Source organism: Gossypium raimondii, chromosome 9, assembly GCF_025698545.1.
Source record: "Gossypium raimondii isolate GPD5lz chromosome 9, ASM2569854v1, whole genome shotgun sequence".
Taxonomy (NCBI): domain Eukaryota; kingdom Viridiplantae; phylum Streptophyta; class Magnoliopsida; order Malvales; family Malvaceae; genus Gossypium; species Gossypium raimondii.
The window spans coordinates 33,988,825-34,008,789 of NC_068573.1; the positions used below are offsets into that span (position 1 = coordinate 33,988,825).

Consider the following 19,965-nt stretch of genomic DNA (forward strand, 5'->3'; position numbering starts at 1 on the left):
TCTAACAACCGACTTATTTATCATCTAGACATGAAGTTTTCAAGCAAATTTGGGCAACTAAGTGTCCCCCGAAATCAAAATAGCTTTGTGGAGATCTGTTCATGGTTTTGTAGCCACTAGATCATGCCTATACAATAAAAGAGTTACAAATAACCCAAGTTGTCTGAGGTGTAATGTTGATCACAATACGGTGAACCATGTGTTAAGATTTTGTGCTAAAGCGAGAGATGTGTGGGTAATGATAGGTTACCCATTGCATGTGGTTAGTGCTCGAATGGATTCTCATGAGTGGTTTTCTTGGATATTGAAGATGCATCATGCAACAAAACGTAATGAAATTTGTGTTACACAATGGGCTATATGGTTTGCTCGGAATCGTATGGTGCATGAGGGAACAAACCAGCGTATGGGTGAGATTGTTAGCTTCATTCGCAATTATTGTGTGAAATTGGTCTCTGTGATTCCTACAAATAATTGTATAGTTTCTGGCATTCAAGTTCGGTGGTCTCTGCCACCTATAGGAGTGGTTAAAATAAACATTGATGCTAGGTTTAGATTAAATCAAAAGACGGCTGCAGCAGAGGTTATGGTTCGAGATGAAAACGGAAAAATTTTGGGGGCTTTCAATCTTTGCAGCTGAAGCAGTTGCGGTGATACACGGGCTCCGATTTGCTAAAGAGTTAGGTTTTCTGTCAATAATGGTCGAAGAAGATTCAAGATCTGTTACTAGGAAGATTAATAACCATGAACAGGATTTCTTGGATATAAGTGCTCTTACATGGTCCGCAAAGGAGATAGCGAAGGAGTTTCAGGCCTGCGCCTTCCACTTCATTGGCAGATCTGGGAATAAAACAGCGCATGCAATGGCACAAGAGGGATTAAGTCGAGGCGAGGATGGCTACTGGGTCGAAGATGCTCCTGCATTTGTAGAAGCAGTGGCTACAAAATACTGTCGTCTTCATGAACCTTCATAGAACTGTTGGTTTTCTTCGAAGGGTTGTGAGGATTTGCGTTCTGATGACTCCGGTTCTTGTTTGGTTGCTCTTTATCCAGTATTATTAATGATCTTGTTTGAGAAACTACCGGTCGGAATCCCACGACTAAGGGATTCATTTTAGTGTTTTCCTTATAATTGTTGGTTCTTTTAATTGTTTTTCTTTGTTCCATTCTTCAATAAAGAGGCCGATGAGTTCAAAAAAAATTGGAAGAGTTAATTGAATTTCCTTTTATTACATTGATAATTATTTTTTTATAAACTCATAAGAGATTATTATGTGTTCTATTTATTTTAATTATTTAAATCCACAATGAGTAACATATATCACTAAAATCTGATTTGGTGTCAAAATATTTACCAAATTAATTAAAAACTAAATTTATACTAGTCAAAGTGAAAAACTAGTTTTACAAATATTGAATTATTTACATAATTTTATTATATATTATATTGTTAAAATTTGTATTTTCTATTGTTTTTAATGGTATTTAGTTAATTTCTAACACTAGCTTCTTAAAAATATGAACAAAAGGGTTATGTACCAAATTAGATAATTTCAACCATAAGTAAAACAATTAATAGATGTGAAATGCCTTTGTCTTAAAAGCTGAAAACTTTGGTCAGGAAGTTTGAGTATCAAATTGATAGAATTTGTAATGTGAAGGGTTAAATGATCAAATTGATAGAATATGTAAGTATTGAGGATTGAATGTGTTATTATACCAATTAGAAAAAGGCTTTTCATTATCAATTGAATGGCGGGTGATCAAAATAGGAACGAATTTTGACGTTAATGCTTAAATTGAAATATTTTAAAGTTGGTTAACCAAAACAGGAACGCAATCATAGCCGAGTAATCATTTGTATAGTTTACTCTAATATATAAAATAAGAAACAAAAGTATATATGAAAACATTGAAATTTAGATTAGTTCTTTAAATTTCAAAATATTTCCGTTTTAGTTATATTTAAACTAAAGAATTAAATTTTAATGATAAATGATATTAATTAATAAATATAATAAAGTAATTTTTAAATTTACATTTTATTTTTAAAACAAGAAAATATATTATTTTTCTTATTTTTGTTTAGAAGAAAATAATGATGTAATCTTTGGTAAAAACAAAATTTATTGTACTTCTATTTTATTTTTATAATTTTAATTATTAAAATAAACAAACTTATACTGTTATCTATAATTAAATGTAAATAAAAATTATTTTAATTTTTATTTAATTAAAATTTAAATCGTATGGAATCGAGAAAAAAAATTAATCAATACATATTCATACAAGGGCACAAACAAACAAACATTAATGCCATGAGATATCAGGACCAAATGGTGACGTTTGTGATGCTACCCTCCAAATGAAGTGATCCATCGGATGGTATCCATGTTGTGTCCTAAGATGTACCTGCTGCAGTAGACTGCGAATATCATCCCTCAAGGGTTCTAATTTCCAATGCACACTGGAGGGTTTGGAAAGTACCGAGTTCCATTTGTTGTCATTGGTAATGACAAGAGGATAGTGAACAACTTGAATATTTACAGAAGAAAGAATCTGTAAATAAATAACGTATAAAGTAATGAATGCTTAACTTGAATATTTACCAATTTAAGGAGAAAGTAAGGAAGAAGGGCTGCATCATGCAAGGTTGAATACATTGATATCCACGAATATTAATTATTTGTTTAATAATTAAGAGAGAGGAATGAAATTGGTTGAGGTTAAACCCAAGTTCTCATATTACAACATAATGTTTTTACTATTAAGTTGAAAGATTTATTGACAAATTTAATTATTTAATATACATTCACTTTTAATTATTTTTCATATTTACGGTCGAATTTATAAATCAATGGAATAAAGATAACATAATCTTTGTTTATTTAAATTATAAAGATTTTTTTATTTTTATGAACACGTCAATTTTTATTTAATTTTAAACCATTTTAATACCATATATCTAAACTAACAAATGAGACATTTATATTATTATATTTTTATAAAATTTTAAGTGAAATGCTATCATTTAAAAATATTTTAAATAATTTAATGTATTCGCATATAACCTGTGCATGACATGGATAAAAAGCTAGTTAATAAAATGTAGATGAAAAAAATGTTTTAAAGAAAATTATTAGATACATTGGTAGTGGAATTTTTAAACTCTACAAACGAGTTAAAGGTTTGACAAGTATAAGTGTAGTAAAAAAATTTAAAAATTAATTATATAAATAAATGTAACATTTGTCATACTCTCAACCCGATTTCACTCGATAGCGTATCAAATAATTACCTATGTAAATTATAAGTTCCAAAAATAATAGATTGAATGTAAACTCTAAACTATATAAGTCTAAATTTCGAACATACCACCATTTTAAACTTTTACTAGGATAAAAGAAACAAGAAAAGAATCGAAAAGCAAGATTTTCTATAGAAGGAAAAGAAAACATTTTTTGCTTAATAAAAAGAAGAGGATCAAAAGTGGATTATTATAGTCTTGATATTTAAAACCTATAACATCATTAGTAGAGCTGTTCATAGTTGAGTTGGGTCAAGTTTGGCTCAGTCTAAATATGATATTAATATTTTATGTTTATCTAAACTCAACTCGATTTGAAATATGTGTTTAAAATTTTATTCAAACCCGCTCATATTTATAAAAGATTAACCCAAGTGCATTTCAGGCTTGCTCATCTTATTTTTTATTTTTTAAATATTTATATTATTTTAATTTAATGTTAATTATTTTATATATTTTTTATATAGTCATCTTAATATTATTTTAATGTTTATATTAGAGTAGTATTATATATTTAGTATATGTTTATTTTTTTAATATGTTATAAATTACATAATATATAAAAAATAACATAATATATAATATTATAAATTTCAAAACGGATTGGGTCAGGCTTAAACCTTAAATGTTCAAGTCCGAACCTGACTCATATTTTAAATGGACTTGATTTTTTTCCAAGCCCATTTTCCAAGCTTAATATTTTTACTTAAATCCTCTTAAATTTCGGACGGACCTTAAGGCTTGAACGAATAGCTCAACCCATGAAGAGGTCTAATCATTAATAAGCAATGACATAACTCCCAAGCAAAAGATAGAAAAGATAGTGCAAGTGTTAAGAAGCAGGTAATTTTTAGCAATAAAGCCGGTCACCATAAATTATGTATCGATATCTCTATCATATCAATCTAAAATATTGTCGATCTAAAATAGCTAAAAAAATTTATTTTATGTCAAGCTTGACATTCATGATTTACATGAATGTGTAGTTAATATGTTTTATAATTATGTATTTTGACAAAAAAATGTGGAAATCTATGTTTATGTGTAAATGTGAGCGTGGCTTAATTCAATTGGTTAGAGCTCGGAGTTTAGGTGATGGGAAGGGCTTATGTAATAATTTTTCTTTTAAAAAATTTAAACAATATATTTATTTGACACGTGACACTCTTGATGATTGTCGAAACCACCAAATATAAATTTTCTATGCTCTAATTGAATTAAATAGTAATTGAGAGAAGTAGAGTCGATCCCATAGGGACTGGAATTCCTAATATCGTTTTTACGTGACTAGATTCTAAATTCGTGGTAGCTGTTGTGCCCACGACTTGTCGCGTGCTGAACTGAAAAATAAATAAAAGGGAGTTTTAGTTGATAAAGGTTAAAACAATAAATTGAATAGAACGAAATAATAACATAACAATAATTGCAAAATAATATTAAATAATTGAAATTAAATTGGTAAATCAAATATACAAATTCTTAACCTTAGACTCGGTAAAATTCAGTTTTGAATCGATCTTTGAAAGTGATTTTTTCCTTCCAAATGATAAGCTGATTATAGCGATCAATGACGCATCAACCGTCACCTCTTCCTTGTGTAGTTGATTCTGATACGATTAATTTGTATATTTTAATTTCTAACAAAACTTGGCTTGTATATTTTTATAATGTTATTAATTAATCTAAATAGTTAATATAGTTAACTTTCCGATTAAAATATCATGTGGTTATATATAATTTGAATTCTCTGAGAGTATTAGAAACCGATACATGGCTTTCCTTTTCTTTTAGGTTTGCATTTTTTACATTATATAAGAAAATAATAAAATTTCAATTTTAGCTCTAGACTATGTTGAAACTTGATATTTAATCTATATATTTTAATTTTTAACATAAATTGGTCTATCTACTTTTATAGCGTCATTAGTTAATCTAAATAGTTAATATTGTTAATTATTTCAATCAAAACGCCGATTCAATTTTTTTTCTTAAGAACTTTATTCTAATAAAATGTCTTTTATCGTGACAATTTCAAAATGGTGTTTTTAAAAAATTCCTAAACAATATTTTCAATGTTATTTTGAGTGTTATATGAAATCATTTTTTTTTTAATTTCAAAACATTACACTAGAGAATTTTATAGAACAATTTTCTTGGTAGTGACAATTGGACTTGAATTTTAAGTCCAAAAAGTAGAGGACTAAATTCTTGACAATAAAAGTAAGAGAATTAAATTTCAAATGTATGAAGCATATGGGGACCAAAACATATTTTAACCTTCAAATTTTTAGTTTATAACTTGACACAAATAAATAATCAACCATCCCGAATTGTGGGCCATGAAAGATACTAGTAAAATACATATTAAAGAATAGGGTAAACTATACAAACAATTACCCAACTATTAGCGTATTTCTATTTTGACTACATGGGTTTAAAATATTATATTTTAATCACTAACATTATTAAAATTTAATATTTTGGTCACTTCTCTGTCCAATCACTAATGGAGTGCTAACGTGGCCATTTTTCATTGGCAAAATAATAAACTTAACCCTCCAATGATTACAAATTCTATCAGTTTGGTCCTAATTCTAAAAATTCAACAAATTTAACCTTCAACTTTACACATTATGTTAATTTAGTCTTAATTCTTCAAATTTTAAAATTTAAAAAATTTAAAAAATTATTTAAAAGTTTATTTTCAATACAATTACATAATATTTTATAAAATACACACAAAATTATAAATAAATGAATACTCATTTTCTCTTTTTCTAACATTAAATTATTTATTAAGTTAAAAGTTTTATAAATAAATTTTTTTTAAAACCTACAAACCAGACTTAAACCTTATTCAAACATTTCATTTTTTAGTTTTATTTTATAAATAAAAAATTATTTATTATACGCTTACCTTATTCCTTAGTCCTCACTAAAATTGTCGAGTGTTGGGAACTACCTTCAACCACCGACTTTGATAGCCCTTACTTCAAATTCCTTAATTTTTGCATCTTTTGTCGTTGTGCTATTGAATTAGGAATTAATTGTGGAACTACCAACATGGCCTTTCACCTATTGGGTTTCCAATACTTCATCCTCTCCTATGTATCCTCAATTAAGCCAGCATTCAAGCACATCCTTAAATGCAACAAACTCGTTTTGGGCAACAACCTAAAATCGTTAATCTTTACTATTTCCGACCTCAGGTTGTAGTTTTTGACTCAACAAGGTGGTCATTAATGTTGAAAAAAAAGAAGGAAAAAGTTGAATCTACTTAAGTCTTCCTCATATTTTCCCCTTAGATTGTTTTATTTATAAAATTATCATTTTAATAAAAAAATGTTATATTAGAAAATGAGAAAAATAGATGTTTATTTATAAATATATTTTTTATAATTTTGAATCTATTTTATTGAAAAATAAACTTTTAAATAAATTTTTATTTTTAAAATTTGTTTATTTTGAATGCTTAAGAATCAAGATTAAATTGATATAATGTGTAAATTTAAGGGTTTAATTTGTTGAATCTTTTAGAATTAGGACCAAATTGATAAAATTTATAAACTTTGAAAAACTAAATTTATTATTATATCAATAAAAAGGGTAAGATCATCATTGTGTTAGATTTTTTGTACAACACTCCGTTAGGATTTAAAGAATGAGTGACCAAAATAATAAATTCAAACACTAAAATAAAAATAATTAAATATAAGTGACCAAATAAAGTTTAGGCTAAAGATTAAAGTTTTAACCCAAAACACTATCTTAGCTGTAAACCTTTTTCAAAAGTCAAAATCCAATCAAAATGTCAAAAAAAGTAAGCCCAGAAGACCCGACCCGAGAAAACCAAAACCAAAACTGGACTGGAGTTTTTTTCTTTTATTCAAATCTATCAATTAATTCATGCATTTAAATATTTAGTTAAAGAACATAACATAAATAAATAAATTTCAAAAATCAATTAAAAAGAAAAACAAAGGAACAAAAATTAAATAAAAGTCGTCTCCAGACTTCACCTATTCTCGACGGCTTATTGTTCCAAAATTTGGTCTATCACCGCCACCACAACCACCGTCTCCCTTTTAGATCAATCTATTCCCTCTCCCTCACCTCCTTTTTTTCGCCTTCGGGAAATTATCGATTCCTTAATGCCGGATCGGTTTCTCCGTTGCCGTTGATAGAAAAGAGAGAAACGATCTGGAAAATTGAGAGGCAGATCCAGCGGGAACAATAAGTGGATCTGGTCGATAAAGTGGAATGGCAATGCACGGGATGAGAGGGCTTTCAGTTTTCATAAGCGACATTCGAAATTGCCAGAACAAAGAGCAAGAACGTCAACGTATCGATAAAGAGCTCGGAAATGTCCGTAATCGCTTCAAAAATGAAAAGGTTAGGGTTTCAAAGCTAATTCTTTTTAAAATCTTTCTTAATTCTGAAGTCTATGTTTACAGAATGACCGGACTTAATTTTATGTTTTAAGTTTTCTATGTGCTTCCAGTTGAATTCATTTAATATAATAATCAGTGAACTTTATTTTCTTTTTCTACTTAGATTTTGTTTTAGTGCAGAAGTCGAAGTTAATTTAGCTATTCAGTCTATTTTTGGAGTTTATCATTTTGTTATTTATTTTCCTTTTTATTATAATTTTTTAAGTATTGAAACTACCTTATTATGCCCAGAATAACTTTTTCATTTAAAACATATGCATTTGAACGCCATTAAAATTATCAATTTCTTTTTCCGTTTCGGTAGACTATTAGCAGAAACTTATAGCAAATAAATTTTTCATAATTTATCAGGAAAAAGGTTCTTAATTGTTTCAGAACGGTAGTGGCGGCTGCTTGAGTGAGCAAACTGCTATCATTTTAAGCTTTTACTGCCACATTTCTTCTGACTAAGCGTATACTGTTCGTATTGGAATATATATAGGCTCATTTTTACTGGGTTTTTGCTTTTTTACTTTCTACACTGTTTCAATATAAGGTGAAAATGGAAAAACAAAAATGAACTGAAAACATGGGGAAAAATAGCAAAAAGCACCAAGCACCAAGCAAATGGAGCGATAGAATATGTGGTGGGTAGAAGCTCATAGTCTTTTAAGAATTATTTAGAATCCTAATTTAAGTGAAAACCTTCTCAATGCTGTTAAGTATGCTGCTAGCTAATCATGAGAATCTCTCACAACTTGATCTTCCAGTTAAAAACCTTTTAGGCACTGAACTCCTAACATGTATATTTCTATGGTCCCATAGTTAGTAGGCATCACTGTCTTTACACTGTAGCACAGCAGTTCTCTAATCGAATGAGCTTGTTGCATTTGGTAAAGCATAAATTATATAGGGTTGCAGTTAAAAAGGTTTGATGTAATCAGTTTGCTCAATTGGACTGCTGAATGAGGTCCATGACTCCTTTTGAAGAGTCAGTTCTGATCAGTTTGGCAGTGAGGATCAGGAAGATGGTATCGATTGTATTTTCATACAAAACCATGTCTAAAAAGCCAAACATTTGAACTATGTTGTTAAATTTTAAAATTATATCCCTTGGTGAGGATAATAACCTTTAAAGATGTGTTTCCATAAATTGATGAATTTGGCAATCGTTTGGCGTATTTTAACTGCAAATATCTTTTTATTTGGATTTATAGATCTGGCTATCTTTTATAGTTAGGAGATGTTCTTGAAGCCTTCTATTAGTTTTGATGTTAGCAGTACTGTTTGTATTTCTCTCTATCTCACCTAACCTCACCCTTTGAGCAAATTTTTATGTGGTTCTTATTTGGGCTTTGCTACATTCCTCTTTCATGTTCTATGTTGAATGGAAAAAGACTTAAGGTTCTCAATTTAGTTAATGTTTCCTTTTCCCCCCTTCCTCGCCACTATAGTAAAAAAAAAAAAAATCTTCTTGACAATGACAGTTATTAAAATTTTCAGGATTTTGTATTTTTCCTTTGGAAGAAGTTGTGTGTACCAATTACCAACAACTCTCTTAGATTTTTGGGAAATTTTATTTCCATGATTTTTGCATCATCTTATTAGTTTCATCTTTAATTCTCATAAAGGTTCATATAAATCAACTCTAGTCTCAGTAAGAAATCTAAATTGCATTTGTTTTTGTTTCACATTGAGCATTTTCTCCAGCTTCAGACATGCTAGAACAATAGGTTCTATTCTCTTCTACAGGAAACCATATATGTACTTATCTAAGGGCTGTTGATGAATGTCAGCCTGTCTTTCAGCTTTAAGAAAGTAGCCTTGTTGTTCTTATATGAAGTTATTTTTTCTCTTTTATTTTTATTGTTAACTTATATAGGAAGAGTTTACCTCATTCTTTCTTGCAACATTTGAATCCTAGAACCAAATTTGTCAAAACACTGATGTGGACCTTCGAGAACCACATTGCAAAAGCTAGTTATTGAGGTTGTAGAGCCTAGGTACATTTAAGCCCCTCAAGGAAATTCCGTACTTTCCTATGTGGGATCCAAGTCCCATACCTTGCATTTGGGTCCATATCACACTGCCAGTTCCCTTTAGAAACATTTAAACAGAACCTTTTAGTCCCTTGTTTGGTGACAAGGTCTTTTTAGTGCCTTAAGGAGCTGAGTGAGCAGTTTTTTTTATTGAAAGTTCATGTTATTCTGACAGGGATTGTCTCCATATGAGAAGAAGAAATATGTTTGGAAAATGCTTTATATATACATGCTGGGTTATGACGTTGACTTTGGTCATATGGAAGCTGTTTCCTTGATATCTGCGCCAAAGTATCCAGAAAAGCAGGTAAGATCCACATTTCATTTTCCCTTTAGTATGATTAAAAGCACATTTGTGAGATTTTAAATGGAGGGAAAGACCTGGTAGAGCCATGTTGTAGAAATGACAATCTGTTCAAGAGCCTGAAAGAAGAGGAAATTGGGAAAGTTGTATAACCAAGGCCTAAAGTAGTTATAATCATTTCCTCTTTTCCCAAGAAAGAAAGAAAATAAGGAAATAAAACTTGAGTGTATAAAGAGCTAAGAAGATAGCATGTTGGGATGTCTCACCTGTGTCACTTGTCAGAATCTGCCCTACCATGAAAGTGTCTTCCTTTATGCTTATAACAGTTACTGTTACATGCAATGTGTCTCCAACAATAAAGCTGGAATGTTTTGCTACTGTTGAAGCAGTATAATAACCATCACATAATTCTATCCGAATCTCTAATGGGGCTGTATGAATCAAGTAAAGGATTTATTGTGGAGGCTTGGATAATTAATAAAATAATTTCTGCATGCTTCCATTTTCTCTGCAGTTGTTTAACTTTTGTCCCCCCATCATTGATTGCAGGTCGGATACATTGTGACTTCCTGTTTACTCAATGAAAATCATGATTTTCTGAGACTAGCAATCAACACTGTACGCAATGATATAATTGGTCGAAATGAGACTTTTCAGTGCCTTGCACTAACCATGGTAAGGTTTAAAAATTGCTAGAGGTTCTTGATGTTCCATGTAATTAGAATGTGGGAGGAGTTATTTCTGATTTACATCATCAAATAGCTATCATACTACGTACTTAATTCAGATGCATGCAGAAAGTTCAGAGCAGGATTTAGTCCATGACATATTTCTCTTTTCTAAAGAGAAGTTTTCATTCACTTTTCTAAATATTATTCATCATTTTATAGTTTCTATTGTAAGTCATTGTTCCTGGATCTGCAATAGCGTTTCTTATTATTACTATTGCTCTTGTTACCTTTTGTGGGTTGATTTATAGACACCTAATATTTTCCATATGTTTACTTCTATCCTTTTTTTCTGTATATTATACTCTTTTCCTGAAATTAACTCTGTAGGTTGGGAATATTGGTGGGAGGGAATTTGCTGAATCTTTGGCACCTGATGTTCAAAAGTTACTTGTAAGGAACCAGAAACTTGTTAAGTACAAATGTTCTGTTTAGAAAATAATTTACTGATAAAATCTGTTATTCCAGCTTTCTAGCAGCTGCAGACCCCTTGTAAGAAAAAAAGCTGCATTATGTTTGCTGCGATTGTATAGAAAAAATCCTGATGTTGTCAATGTTGATGGCTGGTATGTTAGAATGTTAAAATTTTTATCCCAAATGGCTGTTTTATGATACTAGTTGTGCTTATTCTGAATTTCTTTTATTGCCCTATGTTTAGGGCGGATCGGATGGCACAACTTCTAGATGAGCGTGATCTTGGTGTTTTGACATCTTCTATGAGCCTTCTTGTTGCTTTGGTATCAAATAATCATGAAGCATATTGGTCCTGCCTTCCAAAGTGTGTTAAAACATTGGAGCGCCTTGCAAGGAACCAAGATATTCCACAGGAATATACTTACTATGGCATCCCATCTCCCTGGCTTCAGGTTTGTACTTCTGTTTCACTCCTGCAGATTCTATTGAGTTCAATGCCAAGCTTGGAAAAAAGTTATGTGCCTGGTCTGATTACAGTGTAGAACTGTTTTCACTAGGCTACTTGGTAACTGTTTTGAATAGTTTTCCTTTTTTTCTTTTCTTATCTCTTCTTTGGGGTGGATGACATTTGTTATTAATAATGATCAACTTATTTTTGGTAAAGCTTATCAGATGTTTATTATTTTCTCTTATAACAGGTTAAGACAATGAGGGCTCTCCAGTATTTTCCTACCATTGAAGATCCTTATACGCGTAGAACATTGTTTGAGGTTTTAACTTTTCCATAGAATTCATCTTTTTATGTTTCAAGATTATTTTGATACTGATGGAACTTTGCATACTTATTTCAGGTCTTACAAAGGATATTAATGGGAACTGATGTTGTGAAAAATGTTAATAAGAATAATGCATCACATGCTGTCCTCTTTGAAGCCCTAGCTCTTGTGAGTTTACTACTCATTTCTGGTTTTGGCATGTAAAATTTATTATCAATCATTCCCTTCTATACATTATTTTGCTTTCAGTATACATACACTTATTCTGCCCATAAGAAAGAATGTAATAGAAGTACTTTCATATTGATGGTAACACCTCTCACTCTGCACCTGCACGTAAGGAAGAAAAACATAATGGTTCTGAAGTAGCAACCTATCTGCTTTCTTGGCTCTTTTTGACATATTGTAATGATTTAATCTAATATTATTTACCCTCTCTCCTGGTCCCTCTTAGAGCGTACACACCATATGGTATACAACCATGTACATGTCACTGTTCTAATTTAGCATGCATGTTTTCTGTTGTGTGTTTGCTGCCCTTGTTACAGGTCATGCATCTTGATGCAGAAAAGGAGATGATGTCTCAGTGTGTTGCCCTTCTTGGAAAATTCATTGCTGTTCGTGAACCAAATATTAGATATCTTGGTTTGGTAAGTTATAGAAATATAATACCTTAGTTTTCTTCTAAATGATCTTCTTCTTGAAGTAGCGATTATGTTCATGTGCTATATCAGGGTGGGTGCATATAACCCAATGATTTACTTATAGTTTTAAAATTGCTTGGTTGCAGGAAAATATGACTAGGATGTTAATGGTTACTGATGCGCAAGAGATTATCAAGAGGCATCAGGCGCAGATCATCACATCATTGAAGGACCCTGATATCAGGTTGAGTTTCTGATTTTGCAGTTTTGAGTTTTGGAGGTGTTCTTTTTGGGGGGGTGTATGTATGTGTGTTTGAAAGGCAACTTGCATTGATACTTAAAAGAACAAGATGTATACAATCAAGACCTGTAGACAGAGTGAGTTACAAGGGAAAATCTCTTAGAAAAAAGATTATAAGGGAGCTAGAAAATCAATTTTCCAACTAACTCAGGTTTTGCCAAACCATCTGCTAAGGAATTTGTCTATTTCAATTTGTGTTTAAAAGAAAGATGCCTATTCTTGCCTTGGAGATCACCAATACGGTTCATCCATGAAGGAAAAGTAGCATGATTGTTGATCCACAGAAGACCATTAGTAGGGTCAGTTTCCAAAATGAGAGAGTGAGAACTAGCCCAAGGCGAGGATGTGAAAAAAGATAGACCTTAATAATCTGGATTACATCTAGGTAACATCTATCAGTTAGATTGTTATTTCTATGATTCTCTTCTGTGAATCAGTAATAGTCAAGACGCAAACCATAGCTAACATCTATGGTTGTCCCGTGTAAGACATGTCGAAGTGTATAAGCAGTGCTTGTAAATCCTTGCTATGCACTTGAAAGTTTTGAAATCACCTTATATCATTGTCTATTAATGAGCTCCTCATCTGACTAATTGACACGGCAAATTAGTAACTTAATTCAAGTCTAAACCTTAATTTGTACTATATGTTGCTCCGACTCTTCATTTTCCTTGAAGTACCTGTATCCAATGCATATTAGGGCATAGGTATGGCAACATGACCTTTTGAGGACCCTCCAAATACATGGCAGAACATACAAAAAAATGAGCATATCCGTGTAATAAAGATATGGATGTCTGACACGCACACTCATGTCCGAGTAACATACTCTATAACTAAACCTTTGACTATTGGCATATTATATTAAATGGCAACTGTAAGCAGTTTCGGTATATAAATTAAATTATTTATGCTTTGAACAGTATGCTCTTAAGATACATTTTTTGTTGACTAACGCCCATATGGGATTTCCAGTATCCGTAGGCGTGCTCTCGATTTGCTTTATGGAATGTGTGATGTAACAAATGCAAAGGACATTGTGGAAGAATTATTGCAGGTACTGTAGTCATAAATGTGAGCTTTTTTTTTTTTTACTTTGAATAGTCCCTTTGATGTTTTATTTTCCTCTAACTATTCAAATGCTAAGGCATAAAGATGAGAATGTTACCGACTGTCATCTATTTACCAGTATCTCAGCTCGGCTGATTTCACAATGCGTGAGGAATTGTCACTTAAGGCTGCCATTCTTGCTGAGAAGTTTGCTCCTGATCTGTCATGGTAAGCATGTAGGGTGAAAGCTGGATATTAACAGATATTCTTATGAGCAGAACTTTTATACCTCAGTATTATCTTTTCTATTGTGTACATTTACTTCATCATATGATTACTTGTATTCCTTGTCAAATTGACTAGCTTGCCTAAATCTTGCAGGTATGTGGATGTTATCCTTCAATTGATTGACAAGGCAGGAGATTTTATTAGCGATGATATATGGTTCCGTGTTGTGCAGTTTGTTACCAACAATGATGACCTACAGGTGATCAAAAAGCCTGTCACAGATTTACTTCTATATTTTATAACAGAATATTTTTTTCTTTGATGGTTTCTGGGCTGAGACTTTTATGCTTATGACCAGCCTTATGCCGCTGCAAAGGTGAAAGAGTATCTTGAAAAGCCTGCTGTACATGAGACCATGGTCAAGGTCTGTATAATTTGTATTTCCTTTTTTCCAGATGAGCTGTGTGGGCTTGGAAAGTATGGTGTATGATCCATGCGAATGGTTTAAGCACTTTATACTATTTTCTTTTTCAAAATTGCAGTAAAATATTAGCTTCTATGGTTTGGTTTCTCTGTCCTTGGGCAGTAGGAAAAGCATATTTGATTGCATTAGAGATCTTTGCCCGTTAAGACTGGTATTTATGTGACAGCTTACCTTTTTGAAGCTAAATTAGGGATTTGCTTTTTAAACTGAATTGATGTATAATGGACCAGACTGTGCACCATGCTGCATTTGAGTATGGCTGCCTTTTTCTCTTGTTTGTTATTAACTAAATTCAGTCTCGTTTCTTTTTTGTGTGTGTTAATCTTTTAAGTTGATATTAATTAGCACTTAATATTACTAATATATACGCACATATATATTTCAGGGATAGAGATATAAAAGTTCATTTTGGGATTTATATGTATCAGGTCAGTGCTTACATACTTGGAGAATACAGCCACCTATTAGCTAGACGGCCTGGGTGTAGTCCAAAAGAAATCTTTGGTATCCTACATGAGAAGCTTCCTACAGTATCGTAAGAACCTTTAAACCATGATTCTCTCTGTTTGGGCGGTATTTGCTTTCCATATATTTTATTTTCTTATAATGGATGTGTTTCAGGACTACTACCATCCCTATTCTTTTATCAGCTTATGCAAAGATTTTGATGCACACTCAGCCCCCAGATCAAGAGCTGCAAAGTCAGATTTGGGCAATATTCAATAAGTGAGATTTTATATTTATATGTTTTTCTTTACATTGGTTAATATACCATCTATAATCTGTTTGAAATTTTAAAATTGTTTAATGCAATGTTTTTATTTGTTAACTCAGATATGAGAGTTGCATTGATGCGGAGATACAACAACGAGCTGTTGAATATTTTGCATTGTGTCAGAAAGGTGCTGCTCTAATGGATATATTGGCTGAGATGCCTAAATTTCCTGAGCGTAAGGTGTGTGTACTTTGCAATATTTGTTTAGAGTCGTCTGCTCAGTTGGAGGTGGTCCGGTCCATATATGGTTTTGATTCAAGTGATGGTTAACCATGTTCATCTGCTCAATTTACAGTCTTCATTGATCAAAAGGGCAGAATATTCTGAGGCTGACACTGCAGAGCAAAGTGCTATCAAATTACGAGCTCAACAGCAACCATCGAATGCTTTAGTTGTAACTGACCAACCCCCTGCTAATGGGGCAACATCACCAGTTCCTGTTGGCCCGCTTAGTCTTGCGATGGTGCCCAGCATGATTACTACTGAGGTTAGATCTTTTGGAATCCTAGTGGCTACTTGTTTTTTAGGTTTTTTATATATACGTACATATATGTTTGTAGCTTTTGTTTTAAATCTAATTTGGACTAATATTATATTTGATTTATCTTGGCAGGATCATACTTCAACAGACCCAGCCTTGTCTCAACAAAATGGTTCTTTAACCAAAGTAGATCCTCAACATCCTTCAGCAGACCTTCTAGGTGATCTTTTGGGCCCGCTTGCCATTGAAGGCCCTCCTGGTGCTACTGTCCAATCTGAGTACAATGCAGTCTCTAGACTGGAAGGTGGTCCAGATGCAGTTGATGGTTCAGCCATAGTGCCTGTCGAAGAGCAGAGAAATACAGTTCAGGTACCGCATTGTCTTATAATGTTTACCCATACCCCTTCTTCCTAGTTCAAAAATCAGAATGGAACCTTTATGTGCTTTATTTTCAACATTGAAGAAAGCTGATCTAATTGTGTTCTACTCTTGTTGCGTAAAAGGGCTGGGAAATTTTATGTGATCCCACCTCAATAGCATCCCTCGAACCCACTACTTCAAAAATTGTGCAGCATGACTCCTTTCCTTACCTTTTCTCTAGCTGGCTGCATTTTGTGCTGGGTTACAGCTTTCTCTGTTATCCTCTTTTATCCAATATAAAAGTAAAGGGTTTCATTTTCTTGGCTTCTTGAGAAGATGAGGTTAGGGACTTCTATTGTTGTCTGCCACCTTAGAAAAATTTCTTCCGGTGGTCGTTATCTGTCTGTTTGCAGTTTCTTTATTGTATGATTATAACACCCTTTTTTCACATATCCTCAAGTCATTGTACAGAGCATTTATATTTCCAATTCCTTTGCTTTAAGTTCACTGTACTTGTTACTGTATCTGCAACATGCAACAGATATTTTCCTAACGGAAACTAAAAAGTTGAGCCGTTATTGCAAGATGATTCTAGAAAGTGTATTATAAGTTTTACCATTTGGTCTCATTACTTGCATCTGCAGCCGATAGGAAATATTGCTGAAAGATTCCATGCTTTATGCCTGAAAGATAGTGGTGTTCTATATGAGGATCCTTACATTCAGGTATGAACTCTTTACTTTTCATATTCCATAGTTTCTGTTATCTGCTTATTTGTATTATTTCCTTAGGTTACTCTAGGATATATTTTGGTTTTCAAGTTGGTAAAAGCTTCCAAAATTTTGTTGCTGATTTTCTCACTAAACATTACTTCAGATTGGCATTAAAGCAGAGTGGCGAGCTCATCATGGACGTCTTGTTCTTTTCTTGGGAAACAAGAATACAGCTCCTCTTGTTTCAGTTCAGGCTCTAATGCTGCCCCCTGCTCATCTGAAGATGGAGCTTTCATTAGTGCCTGACACTATACCTCCTCGAGCACAGGTGAAAAGGAACCATTCTGCTTGTAACTAGTTGCTGGTTAATGGTTATTGATGCTTTTTTTTTTCTTCCTTTTCCATTTCATACTTTTAAAGGACTGAGGATGTAGCTGTTTTTTTCATTGTTTCTATAGGTGCAATGCCCACTTGAGGTTGTAAATCTTCGGCCAAGCCGGGATGTAGCTGTTCTTGACTTCTCCTACAAGTTTGGGACCAATATGGTACTTTCTAATAATTTATCTATTATGTACTTCTAGACTAGAAGGAGCTGGTTAATTTTTACGAGGTAACTTATTATTACCTTTTACAGGTTAATGTGAAGCTTCGCCTTCCTGCTGTGTTGAATAAATTTCTTCAGCCTATTCCAGTGCCTGCTGAGGAGTTTTTCCCTCAATGGAGATCACTTTCAGGACCTCCATTGAAGCTTCAAGAAGTGGTATGTATACCTCCTGTTTTTTGTGTCTTTTTTATTGGTTGGGGAAGGGAGAGAAAGAGAAAGATTGTGTTCATCCTTTAGCCTTAAGCATGCTTTGTTATAAGTGGGTTGCTAGTGCCATTTTTTTCTTTTGTTGCTATTGGAGTGAGCAATATGTGGACACCCAACCTACACCTGCATGTAACTGTAAACAGCCATCATATAATGAACCTTCTTCTGTCTATGCTAGTTCATGTTATTATTTACGGACTAGTTTATTTCAGCTGCTGGGCTCCCTGACTTATATATTTGCTCCAAATTGCGCAGGTTAGAGGTGTAAGACCCATGCCTCTTCCAGAAATGGCAAATCTACTCAACAGTTTCCGGTTAATGATTTGTCCTGGGCTTGTAAGTCCTTTCATCTGAATAACCCCTTCTATCGTTTATAGAGGCTTTGTTTTACCATTATTTTTTCTTTTATGCTTTTTCCAGGATCCAAATCCTAATAATCTAGTTGCAAGCACTACCTTCTACTCGGAGAGTACGCATGCCATGCTATGTTTGGTAAGAAATATATTCTGTTCAATCTACATGGCTGTTTTATTATAAGGGTGAAACTGGTTCTTACACTATGTTCTCGGTTGTTTGGTAGTTTTTTGAATTGTATGGTTTGTGTTGCTTATAATATTCTGGTTTAAAAAGGTGCTGAATTTGTTCCAAAATTATTTGTCCTTCAGCCCTTGCTCATTCCTCTATCCTAATTAAATTTCGTATGTAGAGAAATATAAGTCCTATAACTTGCCCTTTAAGTGTGGTTAAATTATGCATGAGCTTCTGGTCCATTAGAATGTGGGGAAGGTCAGTTGTTACAGCTTTTTTTTTTGTGTAATATTTTCAGATCAGAATTGAAACAGATCCTGCAGACAGAACCCAGTTGCGAATGACACTTGCTTCAGGCGATCCTACATTAACATTCGAGTATGTACCTAAAACTTCACATGAACATGTTAAGTTCAAAACCTTGGTGTTGACAGATTTTTCTCATATTCCATCTGCAGGTTGAAGGAATTCATCAAGGAACAATTGATTAGCATTCCTACTGCTCCTCCTCAGTCACCAGCACCAGCACCACCTCCCGCAGCTCAAGCGACCCCACAAATACCACCGAATGATCCTGCAGCTCTACTAGCTGGTTTGCTGTCGTGAAAATGGAAGATTTGTTCAGTTTACACTTAGAAACCTTGGTTTCTATACTCTGCCGGCCACCCATTTGGCATTTGCCCCTCACAAATATGGAAAATTTCATGATGCAAGGGCTTGGCGGATCACGGAGGAGCTTAATTATGTTTTTCGGCTTAGTGAAAGAAGGGTTGGTCGGGTATTTTGTTATTCTTTCTGCACATCCATGGTGAGTATTTTTTTTCCAATTTTTTTTATCCGTTTTCCTATTTCTTCTCAGCATACCAGATTGGGTTTCTCTATCTAGTACGGTGTCGTTTTACGTGTATGATATGGCATGAAGTAGGATCAGTTGTAACAATGTAATGGTTTGTTAAACCTGGTATATTTTTGAATCTATAATATATATAAAAAAAGGACGAGTTTGAAATTTTTTTTGAATCCATTGAGAGTATTTTTTTTTTCATTATATTATTAAATTGGTATTTAAAATTAATTATAATATTTAATTTAGAAATATTTGGGATTAATGATCATATATTTAAAAATAATTATAGTTTAATAGTTGTAATAATTAAAATTTTAAGATAAAATTTAATTTACAATTATTACTTAAAATATTATAGTTAAAGTAACTATAATCGAAGTAAAAGTTGACATAAAAAGTTTTATATTGAACTAGTTTTTATTACATGACATTATTTTTGTACATATTAATTATATATTATTATTGTCAATTTATTGATCATTACGAAAAATTTTGAATAATGAAGAATTTATTTTACAATATAGTAATTTTTATTATTTATGCAAATATTGTAATAATAAATTTTTTATTAATATTATATTTGAATTATCAAAATAATTAATATATTTTAATAACATGTATTAATTATTATTTAAAATAATAATTACATGAAGTAAAAATTATATTGTATACAGAAATTTGTACAAATGTTTTAACTATGATTCAACTTTTTTAATATTATTAAAATTTTTATTGGCGTACAAAA

At 32.2% G+C, this 19,965-nt stretch overlaps 1 protein-coding gene across 1 annotated transcript; it reads left to right on the top strand.

Annotated features, from left to right (window-relative positions):
* Positions 1 to 7,269: 7,269 nt before the first annotated feature.
* On the top strand, positions 7,270 to 19,393 carry LOC105799176 (AP-2 complex subunit alpha-1). Its single transcript, XM_012629593.2, has 27 exons — positions 7,270 to 7,699; positions 9,952 to 10,083; positions 10,630 to 10,755; positions 11,139 to 11,201; positions 11,277 to 11,374; positions 11,467 to 11,674; positions 11,921 to 11,992; positions 12,074 to 12,166; positions 12,547 to 12,648; positions 12,789 to 12,886; positions 13,919 to 14,000; positions 14,133 to 14,221; positions 14,375 to 14,480; positions 14,580 to 14,645; positions 15,134 to 15,240; positions 15,327 to 15,431; positions 15,540 to 15,660; positions 15,776 to 15,967; positions 16,094 to 16,330; positions 16,966 to 17,046; positions 17,198 to 17,362; positions 17,493 to 17,579; positions 17,669 to 17,794; positions 18,101 to 18,181; positions 18,266 to 18,337; positions 18,672 to 18,751; positions 18,832 to 19,393. The coding sequence occupies exons 1-27, from the start codon at positions 7,568 to 7,570 to the stop codon at positions 18,977 to 18,979; spliced, it is 3,069 nt and encodes a 1,022-aa protein (XP_012485047.1). The 5' UTR covers positions 7,270 to 7,567; the 3' UTR covers positions 18,980 to 19,393.
* The last annotated feature ends 572 nt before the right edge of the window (positions 19,394 to 19,965 follow it).

Excerpts from the sequence above, each read along its gene's own strand:
- LOC105799176 (XM_012629593.2), top strand. The coding sequence starts at position 7,568 with ATGGCAATGCACGGGATGAGAGGGCTTTCAGTTTTCATAAGCGACATT. Across the intron at positions 14,646-15,133 it reads TACATGAGACCATGGTCAAG|GTCAGTGCTTACATACTTGG; the intron begins GTCTGTATAATT and ends TATATGTATCAG. Across the intron at positions 17,047-17,197 it reads ATGAGGATCCTTACATTCAG|ATTGGCATTAAAGCAGAGTG; the intron begins GTATGAACTCTT and ends ACATTACTTCAG.